At 56.1% G+C, this 11488-nt stretch overlaps 1 protein-coding gene across 2 annotated transcripts; it reads right to left on the minus strand.

Annotated features, from left to right (window-relative positions):
* Nucleotides 1-947: 947 nt before the first annotated feature.
* Nucleotides 948-9191, minus strand: LOC106112281 (zinc finger protein 692-like). 2 transcript variants are annotated; one of them, XM_055792499.1, is made up of 12 exons: nucleotides 9161-9191; nucleotides 8380-8576; nucleotides 8257-8288; nucleotides 7417-7839; nucleotides 6689-6737; nucleotides 6367-6504; nucleotides 6119-6244; nucleotides 3626-3688; nucleotides 3288-3366; nucleotides 2740-2854; nucleotides 2312-2411; nucleotides 948-1851 (listed from the first exon to the last, which is right to left on the minus strand). In XM_055792499.1, exons 2-12 carry the CDS (start codon nucleotides 8565-8567, stop codon nucleotides 1440-1442), a joined length of 1725 nt encoding a protein of 574 aa, XP_055648474.1. In that variant the 5' UTR covers nucleotides 8568-8576; nucleotides 9161-9191; the 3' UTR covers nucleotides 948-1439. The 2 variants fall into 2 exon arrangements, with proteins under 2 accessions (XP_055648474.1, XP_055648473.1); XM_055792498.1 differs by lacking the exon at nucleotides 9161-9191 and adding an exon at nucleotides 9061-9150.
* Between the last annotated feature and the right edge of the window lie 2297 nt (nucleotides 9192-11488).

Genomic DNA, 11488 nt, shown 5'->3' on the forward strand with positions numbered 1-11488 from the left:
CCTGCCTGCCCTTGTGTGATCCCGCGATGCTGTTACGTCTCTTTGCCCTGTCACTCTGTTTAGTGGGAAAATAAAAGTTGCTGTGCAAAAAAAAAAAAAAAAAAAAAAAAAAAACCAACCAAAAAAACCCCAACCAACTAAAAAACCCACAAACCCAGTACCCTCAAAAAAAAGTGCCCAACAGTCTGATGTTTTTCTGTTCTGGCTGCAGAAGGAAAAGGGCAAGTACCCACCATCTGCGCCCAGGAAAGGACGGGGTGGGGAAGGGGTGCTGGGCTGGGGGGAACTGGGGTGCTTGTTCCAGGAACTGCCCCAGATTTCAGGAAAACCCTGAGCAGCAGCGGGGCAGGCGCCCATGATACGGGGCGTCTCTGTGCCGCCGCTAACCCTGCTGTTTGCCCTTGGGCCAGGAGCTCTCTCAACCCATTTTTGGGGTTAAATGCCTTCGTTATCACTTTCTCTAAGCCGACAGCACAGTTGGGAGAAGGGGCCACACTCTGGCTCACAGCTGGGATTTAGTCCTTGTTGCAGCTGCTGCTCAGAATTAGTGGAAAAACCCACCTCTAGCACTCTTCTCTCCTGGAACGTGCTTTTTTTTAAAATTTTATTTTCACCCTCCAATTGCTATTTGAGGTCACAGCCTGACTTGTAATCCCTACAGCCAGCCCCAGTTTGAGTCCCCGGTTCCCACAGGCGCTCCAGCCTCCCTGCAGCCCCTTTATCTGTGTCAAAAGCATCTTCCAGCCCCCACTTGGCAGGGTTTTGGGTTTTTTTGATAAACCCTGTTGAGCTGTGACCTTCAAGGCTGCGTAACTACTACAGTCCTTTGCAAAAAGGCTCAATAAAAGGCAAGGGATGCTCAGAGGGCTGGGGGAAGCGTCACCGGATCAAGTAATGCCCATTTCTGAGGCCAGAACCTACTGTTGACTTCCCGATCTAACTCGCCCTTATTTTTTTTTTTTTATTGTGCTAAATACAGATGACCTTTGGCCGGGGTGTTGAGGCAGGCTGCACACACAGAAGTCTTGCTTTTCTACCTCTTGTTTTTCATAGAAACAGCACTGAGGTGCAGAGGCGGCTGGCGCAAGTGGGGAAACCCACTTATTTTATGTAAAAAAAAAAAAAAAAAAAAAAAAAAAAAGTCTTTATTAAGGGCCCTGGCAATGCCTCCGGCAGCCTCACGCTCCCTCCTCGCAGGAAGATGCTCTCTGCTTGTGGCGGTGCTGCTGCGAGCTTGAGGGAAGCCCAGGCTGGGGTGGGAAAGCCTTCGGTGGGATTTCCCCCTGTCCCTTGTATTTTTGGCACCTGGACGTGCTGCTGCCACGTGCCGTGGGGGCCGGCGTCATTTCACCTTGCTGCCTTGGTCCTCCTGGCCCCACGGGAGGCCACGAACTGGAGGATGAGTCCTGCTACAAGCCAACGCCATCCGTCACCTGGCCTCAGGGCGCAGCTGGATCCTGCCCACCGCCCCTCTGATACTCGGCTGAGGCTGCAAAAGGAGACGGGGGGGTCTTCTCCGGTTCACCGCTACTCCCCGGAGCGTCTCCGAGCCCTGGCATCTCCACGGCCACCATTCCGGGTACCTCCGGCTGCTCCAGCCCTGCCTGCATCCCTGCGCCGAGGTTGGGCGGTGGGGATGGCACAGCCTGCCCCTGGCCCCCCTCAGCTTGTGGGGGTCCACCGGGCACCTCCGGGTGACTTTTGCTTTTATGGGCAGTGACGTTGTCTTTCTTCTCAAACTTCTTGCCACAGATGTCACAGGAGAACTGGTAGAAGGAGTCAGCGTCGTGTTTCTTCATGTGCCAGTTCAGGGAGGCTTTCTGGCGGCAGGTGAAGCCACAGATCTCACACCTGGGAGAAAGCGGGGCAGGATTCAAGGTAAAATCATCTTGAAAAAAAACCCAGAAAGGTGCTACAAGGGATTAAGCACGAGGGAGAACGGGCCCCGCATCATCTTGATGCTGCAGTTCTAGGTGGGTTTAGCAAAGCCACTGCTCTTAGTTCTGTGTGGCTTCAGCACACCCTCCAGGCAAGGAAACGCACTGCTCTCATTAAATCCCAGCTTATTAAAAGCTTCTCCAAATCGAGCCCACGCCCTGAAGCTGCTGGATCAGACCGCAGCCGGCCCTGGGGCCAGCAACCTTCAGGCAAAGCAAAAATAACAGCCGGTCCTCCGGCTGCCCGTGGCAGGCAGCTCAGGTCTCCATAGAGCCACGCACCAAGAAGCTGATTTCGAGTTGAAGAGCAACAAGAAGAAATCCTGATGGCACCCGGGGAGTCCAACGGTCACAAGGATGGGACTGGTACTTACTGCAGGGGTTTCTCCCCTGTGTGGATACGCCTGTGGATGATCAAGTTGCTGCTGGTACGAAAGGAACGGGCGCAGAATTCACAGATATAGTCCCGCTTGTCTGTGGGGCAGAAGAAAAAACAAAAAACCAAACAAAACCAACAACTAGGGGCTGATCCAGCCTAGAAGAGCAGTCTGGGGGCCCTTCCTGATGTATTTTAGGAGGCAGGATGCTTTCCCAGCACAGAAACAGAGATGGACAATAGATCTTGGGAGCAGAAAGCAAAGAGGTGTGAACATCTACCAGGGACGCAAACGTGAATGGTGAGGCGGTGGCGATGGCCAGCCGTAACCCAGCAGAGGTGGGACCTGCGCAGGGGAGGACGTACGGGGAGGTACGTATCTGTACGGGAGGGGTCCGTGCCTGCAGACAGGCAGCCAGCTCTCACCGCTGTGCAGTTTCTCGTGCTCCTTGAGGTGCTTCTTGAAGTTGAAGGACTTCCCGCAGCTGGGCTCTGAGCAGGTGAAGGTCTTCTGGTGGACATGCTGGTACTTCTTGTGGTGCTGCCGTTTGGAGGAGAAAAAGGGGGAGGAAGAAGAGAGGAGGTCGGTGCTGAGAAGCTGCGCTTGAAGAAAGCCCAAGGGCACCTTCCAGCAACACCCCCCCCCCCCCCGCCCCATTTTGCTCCCTGAAGCACAAAGTGGGACATCAAGTGACCTCCGGCACCCTGAGCCGCTGCTGAGCACACGGGGCCAAGTCCCGTACCTATCACCCAGCTTCAAAAAGCCACAGGCAATTCAGGTTGCCCAATTCCAGCTCTGGAACAACAGCCAAGACACCCCGAACCAAGCTTGGCCAGGCAAAACCTGACTCATCTGGTGGGTCACCAGAGCTCCCAGTAGCCCCAGAAGAGACGGGGAGTGGGAGGGCTGCTCGGCTGCACCTCCCGGGGTGCGAGAGGGGGATTTAAGCCCAACAGTTGCCCCCAGCCCTCACATTCAGGTACTGGCGGTTGGAGAAGATCTTGCCACAGCCTTCAAAGTCGCACAGGAGGATCTCGCGCTTCGCTGCCTTCCTGCGGGAGACAAGGTGGAAGCCATCATCAGGATGAGCAGGAAGGAGAGCCAAAACAGCTGCGGCTTTTGGATTTGGCACCCCGCTAAGTCCTCCTCCCCCATCTTCCCTCTTACCCACCCACCAAAGGCTTAAGTTAGGCAAATAAAGTCCTTCGGGAGGCTCCCGTCAGAGCAAGCGTTGCTTGTCCAGGGTGTCCCACCATGGAAGGGCTGGGAAATGGCACGTCAGCTTCTCCCTTCCCCACCAGCCCCACGTACCTGATCCTCTTCGGGCCGATCTGGGCCATGTCCTCGTCGCACGGCCGGGCTCGCCTCTTGCAGCTGCAACGAGAAAGAAGCACCTTGAGCGAGGGTCTTGTCCCCTCTCTCTGTCCGCAGCCTCAGAGCCAATAAGCCGTGGTCCTCCAGCCTCGCAGCTGATGGGTTTCCGAGCAAACCCTACATTAAAATCATCCTCTGGGCGACCATTTATCTTTTATTTCTTCCATTTTGGGAATTCAACCTCTCTCGCCCTCAGAGCAGGAAACTGCGTTAACAAATGCACCTTTCAGACACTATAAATAGGAATATATTCTTTATTACTCATTACAAAAAGTCTTTCACATGGTTTTGGGTATGTCCCAGGTCATTTAAGATTGCTGTCAACCTCACGCCAGCCTCGTTCAATCTACAATTTATCCTCAGCTCCGTGGAAACAGCAGCTATTTCTGGCTGACATCCTGAAATTAAAGAAAGCTACGTTAAAAAAACAGGCGTTCTTTTGTGGGGAGGAGAAATAAAGAGATCGTTAATAGATGAGGATGCCAGACCACATCCTCAGCACTGAATAAAAATAGGGGCTGGGCATCTTTGTCCACAATCTCTTAAAAATGTTTTAGCATCAGCTCATGATGGCATTGCCTTTGGGAAGCGAGAAGAAGATGAGTACACCCAAGTCTGTAAGCTCTTGCTTTCACTCATAAAATAGTATTTTATCTCTATTCTTCCAGTTGCTGCAACGAGGGCGGGGAAAATGAGTCAAACGCTTGTAAATACAACCTCTGTAACCAAACTCAGCGTTGGAGAGGGCAGCGCGGACCTGAACCTTACAAAGGGCTTTGGAGACAGAGGGTTGAAAGCCCCAAAACTGCACCGGTGGCCCAGGAAAGCCAACGGCCGCTTGCATCAGCCGCTTCTGCAAATCTCCGGGTGCATCTTTAGGCACTAACGCACTTTTGGAGGTCTGAACACCAGGATTTTGAATGGAAAGCATGCAGGACTTCAAGAAATGCCAGAGAGAGAACGAAAATAAAAATATCCCTCTTCTAATTTGCTTTTGGCCTTAACAAGGACTACCTAGAACTAACCCAAACCTTTCCACCCTCAAACTGAATTTAAGAGCCTGGTGTCCCCTGCTGCTACATGTCCAGCAATGGGCAGGGAGAGGAGAAAAGCAACTGCCAGATTTACCGTCACATTTTCCTTTGCTGGGACTGGGTCTCAGGGAGGGCATTCACTCTTCCAGTGAGCTGTGAGGCAGTTTCAGAGCTGAAAGGAGACAGAAGGGTGTTTAAAACAAAAAAGCGGCAGCAATACCATGTCAAAGTGAAAAAGTAAATTGATAAAAGCCTTAACAGAGCAGCACAATACTTACGTGGCAAGTTCTGGGGCATGTGTTTTGCTGCTGGTCCCATCTTTCATAGGACGCAGGAAGGCAAGATGTGTTACAGAGCGGTGTTACATGGTCACTTCAGCTAACTCCAGTGAAAAAAAGGGGGTTTTAACACCCTCGTCGTATTCAAAGTGTAAGAAAATCCAGCAAGGCGATATCTCCTTGTGCGTCAGACCCAAGGGGCAACGCACGGACAATCCTCTTGTTTCAGCATTGAGACCAAACTCTATGTTAAATATTCTTGCATAAAGACCCAGCAAATAACTGAGTTATGATCTGAGCTTATTTAGAACAGAAAAGTGAACCCTGAGCCCACACGGCTGGGAAGAAAAGATTAAAACCTGACCCTCGGCCGCAAACAGGCAGTGGTAGAGTGCTTGCAAGATAAGTTAATTGTAAATAAGTCATTACCAAGCTATCCCTTGACCAACACTTGGGTCACAGGTGCTGCTGTTGCTTCTCATCTCCCCATGGGCTTGAGCTGCTGGGCAATAGAGCTGGGCATATAGAACTGTTCTGGCTGCTGGAGGCCCCGTATCTATAGGTGGAGACAGCAGTCCCTGCGCTTACGCAGAAGGCGGAGGGGTGGGACACATGCATTTTTTGCTACTGCAACCTCCAGGCTGCTCAGTGGCCTCAGCACCCACCACAGTGGAGATTTAAGGGGTCTTTGTCCCCCTCTGAGGGCAATCCTTGCCCCAGCAGTACATCCTTGCTCCTTGACCACCCAGGACCGGTTCCATGAGAGACACAGTGGACGAAACAAAGACTCGTTAAGCCCTGCCGTAGCGCGATCGGTATGCCAGACCCCAGCTTTGCAAGTTCCAGCAGGCAGCGAGGCCAAGGAACGCAGCTCTGCCCTGTGGATGATGGCACCACGAGAAGGCTTAAATGCCCCCTGGGGACACGTGGCTCTTGCCTGACCCAGAGCTCAGGGCTTGAACATCATTTCTTGTTGGGTTGGATGGTTTCCATCTGGTTTCTTAGCACGCAAAGTAGCATCACCTCCAACATACCCCAAAACTCTCGTTCGGTGTCCACGGAGAGAGCCCGATGCCCGTCTCTCATGTCATCACACTGATGTGGCCACCATGGCTCACCTGACTCGTCCACTCATCTCCGATGGGGTGGAGCTGGTCAGACTCGGCTCATTTCGGGGCTGCTCCTCCTTTATGGGTTTCTTACGGGCTTTGGTCTGGCTTTGTTGTCGCTGCAGCTCAGAGTCACTGGGGGAGAAGACAAGACATGGGACAGGGAAGATCGTTTAGATGGTTGGATGTGGTAGAACATTGCTTGGATGCGGCTGGATTTGGCTGGACGTGATTGGACGTGGTTAAGCGCTCCTCACCTGTCCAGAGATGGGTGGTAGTTCTCATCACGCAGGTCATCGGTGTAGGCAAGGTCATCATCCTCGGCAAAGTCCTCGTCCTCCTCTTCCTCTTGGGGCTCAGCCCCCTGCTCCGTTTTCTCCTCTGGAACGAGTGCACTGCAGGAACACAACAATCACTCAGCTCTGCTGCAGCACATTTTAATCAGGGAAGGTCTTTACTAAAACACTGGCTGCCCACTGAAGAACTCGAGGGATGAGATGGATGGGTCCAAACTTGACCTTCAACTCCAGAGAGCCCACTTAGACACCGGGGGGAAGAGTCATGCATAACGCCACTCACCTCCTGTGATCTTCTGCCGTGGTCCCCATCTCTGCTGGCACTTTGGGAGCTGCAAGAAGATGATGGGAGCTGCAGTAAGTTGAAGTGGGGCTGGTTGAGCCGGGATGTTGGGAGAGGCAGAGGAGGGCAGGGAGTGGGCTAGCAGCAGGGGTGGGAAGCCTGCAGGTTTTGGAAAGGACCTGCATGCTGCCACCCCACTGACCAGAAGAAATGAGGGCCAAGTTACTCCAAAACACTCTACTGGAAGAAGCTCAGCCTCTTCTCAAGTAGCTACTACAGGGCACTGCATGGAAAAAAAAAAAGAGACTTTTCTCCCTGATTTTCAGTCTGGGTGAACAACAAGAGCTGCGGCTCTTGGAAACTGCTGAGAGCTGCATCTGTGTGGGCTCAGCAAGGTCTTCTGCTCAACACCTGTAATGAACCTGAGGTCCCCCAGTTCTACTTTTCCAGGGGAAGGACGGAGAAGATAAGGGTTCATTTTGTGGTAGGAACGAGTCTGGTGGGAGACGCCTTTACCCGTTTTTCCAGCAAAGGCCCAGAGATTTGTTTTACATGATGGTGCTGTCAAATATGGAGCAAGAGGGAGACAACAGGGTTGGGGCAACATCTTATCCCAGTGAGGTGGTGGTCAATGTGCCCCTAGGACTGGGAGAAGGGCTGAAGATGGGGAATCAAGAAGCCAATGGGGAAATGAGGGTGGAGAAGGAAGGGGATGCAGAGGAGCTCACCTGCATCACCATCATCACCACCATCGCTACCAGCTGCTGGCTCCTCTCTCTGGTCCCCATCAGCGACGGGCGACTGAGCTGCTCCCTCCAGTTTGGCTTCGCCCTTCCCAGCACCGGACCCAGCGGCCAGCCCTGCTCGGCGGAGCGAGCGCCGGCGGCCGGTGGTTGGTGGGGGCGTGCACCCCGAGTCCCCCTGTCGTTCCTCTCCGTGGTGGCTGGTCGTGGGGGTCCGGTACCCCGCTGCCTCAGGGACACCCCAGGAGAAGCTGTGCCCAGCCACACATTCCCACACCAGCTGGGACGTGCTGCCTGGAGCTGGGGGCTTCACGTCGGGGATGAAACCACACTCTTGGCCATGACCATGGGACAGGGCAACCAGGCGCTGCAGGGCATCGGCATGGAGAAGGCTGGGCTCCGGCTCGCCTGGTGAAGGCACAAAAAAACCAGACGAATTGGTGAAGGTCAGCTTTGTAGTTGCTCTCCACCGTGTAAAGCCAGTGTAGGGCAGCTGGGACATCTGCTAGGGTCACCCTCCACCTTCCCCACCACCTCATGCAGGCTCTGCTGTTCCCACCATATTAAGACCTCCACTTTTTTACCAACCCCCAAAACCTCAAATATCCCACACCCCCCCCACCCCCCCCAAAAAAGAAGGCTGGGGATGCCAACAACGCAAACACAGGCAAACCCAGGGAGCAATTTGCCCCCTGCCAGGGGGGTGAACGACTCCAGGTCCATCTCCAGCGCCCAGGTGCTCAGCACAATGCGCATCTCCTCTCTTGACCGTAAACCCCTTTTTGGACCCAAAATCATCGAGGATTTGGGGTGGGAGGCACCTACCTGGGCTCCAGACGCAGCCGTGGGAGCTGTACCTGCAGTGGGAGGAGGGGGAGTGAGCAAGCTCAGACCTTTCTTTTCCCCGTCCCAAGGGTTTTTAAGGGTTTTGCAGCCCCCCGCTCAGACCTGTCGAGGAGGAACTGGGCCAACTGGGAGTGCAGGGCGAAGCCGAGCTGCTCCTTGAGGCGACACCAGCGTTCCAGGTGCCCCCCGATGCGGATGCGGCATTTACTGCGGCGGGCATCCAGCTCCCGGCGCTTCTGCCGTCGGATGCAGTCGGGGACGCGCTGCCGGCCCGGGCGGCCCAGCTCCATGGCGGGGGGCTGGGGGGGCACACAGGGATGGGACACGGGAGGGGATCCCGGGGTGGCCAGGCGCCATGCGGGGGCGGGCACGGAGGGTGCTGGAGGGGGAGTCGGGGGGACACGGGGCGGCCCAGCACCGCGGCGGGGCCGGGGGGCCGCAGCGTGGGCCCGGGGCACAGGCCACCGCGCCCGCCCCCCGCCAACTGAAACCCCGCCCCCTCCCGCAGCCCCGCCCACAACTCCGCTTGGCTCCTCCCCTCCCGGATCCCGCCTTTCTCCTGTCGCCCCCACCCGCAAGCCCCGCCTCCCGCCTTCCCGCCATTTCCCCCCGCTCCCCCCCCCCCCCCCCCCCCCCGACCTCCCCCGCCGCAGCCCCGTTCCCGCCACCGGGCCTTAAAGCGGGCGCTGCGGCGGGGGAAGGGAAAGACGACGGGAAGAGAAGGGCCGGGGCTCCGGCCCGCTACCGCCATCCCGGCCGCAGCCGTCCCGCCCGCCGGCAAACCTCCTCCGCCGGGCCGCGCTCCATCTCACCCCGAGGTGGCCCCACCCCAGGGCCGTGCCCCCTTTAAGAGCCAGAGGCGCCCCCCCCCCCCATCGCTCACGCTGCTCAGGGACCGGCACAAGATGGCGAAGGGCCCGCCCCGCCGCGCATGCGCAGCACGGCCCCGCCCCCCCTCGCCCCGCCCGCCGCCGGCCCCACGCTCGCGGGCGCCATGTTGGACTCGGGATCCAGCGTCAGGGGAGCGGGGGTAGACGTGGTCCCGGTTTCGGTCTTTTTTGAGGTGAAATATTCCTCCTTGCAGGCAATTTTACAGCCGCGCCGAAGGTATTTTTCATCTCCACTCTTGGGGTGTGGTTTGGTTGCCATCAGAGGAGAAGGTGGAGCCCAGAACCAGCCCCATACCCCTTCCCTTGGAGCCGGCCCCGAAGCCGTACCAATAATAATAATATAAGTATAAACAGTAAGATAAAAGCTAACGCAGCCGTAGTGTCACCCCAGTGTGGCCTGTTCCATGCTCGCCCTATGCTCCTTCCCATTGCTCCAAGGTTTTTTTTCCAGTGACGGCTGAGTCATGCCCATTGCCCAAATTATCCTGGTTTTACATACCGTTTTCCCCACCCACTTGAGCATCTTTTTTTTTTTCGGGCTCTGCTCTCCCAGCAACAGCTTGTCTCATCGACAAAGCTGTTAGAAACTTAGCACGTCTTGCCAGCGTATTTCTACCTCATTTTCCCACAAAAGAGGGTGTTTTCTTAAAAAAAAAATAATTAAAAGGTATTTTAATAATCGCTTGTATATTTTTTTTTAATATAGAAATATTTCCCATTCCCTTACCCCAGCATCACATCCTGCAGGGTGGCTTCCATCCGCAGGGCACCCACCGTGCTGCTGCTCAGTGAAGCCTCGTGGATGGCCTCGATGGTGCCACCAGACGATCTCATTGTCATAAAAATCATTTTTCACCCCACGATGATTCTTTTTTTTTCCCTGCTCTGAGCATCCACCCATAGTGATTTTTTGGGGGGATGCGACTGAGGATTTTGGTGCTTTTGGACCAGTGTCTCCAATGCTAGTGGCTTCACCCCGTGGTTTGTCCTGACCGGCCCCCCAACCGTCGGAGCTGATCCTGTTCTCCCTCAGCATCCCGCAGCTTTTGTCTTTATCTCAGAGGCTCAGCCGGAACCTGCGGGTGCAGGAGGGAGCCCATGGCACGTCAGGAAGGTCCCTTGGGTGACGGTGGGGCCGCCACCACGACACCCATCCCTCCCCGAAGCACTCCGGCTCCGGTCCCTGCGGGAGCCATTCAGCCAGGTCCAGCCCTTCCCAGCAGAGAGGACGGTGAGGCCAATCCGGAAGATCTGGCGGGTTTCCGTATGGTTTTATTTAGGAAATCCTATATCGGGAGAGAGGGCTAGGGGTGACGATGACGTGCCGGGGTCGCTAACCCAAACCAGGCTCCAGCCTGTCCCCACACTGACCCCACGGCTGTCCCCCACGCTCTGGCGCTGGCTAAGTCATGCTGGAGGCTTGGTTGGGCACAGGGTGCTGACCCCAGGTTTCTCGGTGAGACTTTAGCGCTTCCCCAGGTGCCACCAGCCCCTCCTGGCATCCATCCCCCATCCCCAACGCCATCGGTCCCTTCCCTGGTCCCCCAGCACCAGCAGCTGGGTGCCTGGATTGCTGGTGTTCCAGGGGCTGGTCCTGCTGGCCACTCGACAGCACTGGGTCCTGTGCAGCGTCCAGCTTGCACCCCTCACCCTCTGAGAGGTAGTCAGTGCCTCCTTCAGCCGCCAAGAAGCCACCTTGTCCCCCGCACATCCAAAGAAGGACAAGTGTGCCGGTCCTGTTCGCTCCCCAGGTACACCGGGATGCCCTGAGCTTCACTTAGTTCTCCGGTTCAGGGGGAAAGCTGGGAAAGCTGGTGGTGCAGAGGTGCCTTGTGGCCGGGGCACGCTACCTTGCGGCTCTGATGAGCAGAGACCTTTCCTCAGCTCCGAGCCGACGTCCTCCAGGATGGTGTTGCCATCTCCTACGTTCCTGCTCACGTTTCTGTGGGTTCCTGGGCTCTCTGGCTGCTGGTGGAGAACTGCAAGGCAAGGATGGAGCACACAGAGGGACTGGCTCCCCAGGCGTGATGCCCACCGAGATCTACTGGCACGTGGCCCAGCAGGCTGCAGGGAAGTGCCTGGGATGGATCCTGACGCCAAGTGGGAGCTCAGAGCCCCCCAGCCCTCCCCTCCCCCTTCCTGTTAGCTCAGCTTACCCCAAGCCTTGATCTGAGCATCTCATGGCAGGGGGTCGAGAATTGGCCTCGTGGTCCCAACCCAGAGCAGAGCCCAGGCCACCTCCTTTTGGGGTGCAGGGTCATCACCTCTGTGTCCACCCCCCCACTTAGAGCTGCCTCCACCCCGCTGCTGCTTTGCACTGG

This window comes from Falco peregrinus, chromosome 21, assembly GCF_023634155.1.
Source record: "Falco peregrinus isolate bFalPer1 chromosome 21, bFalPer1.pri, whole genome shotgun sequence".
NCBI classification, from domain to species: Eukaryota; Metazoa; Chordata; class Aves; order Falconiformes; family Falconidae; genus Falco; species Falco peregrinus.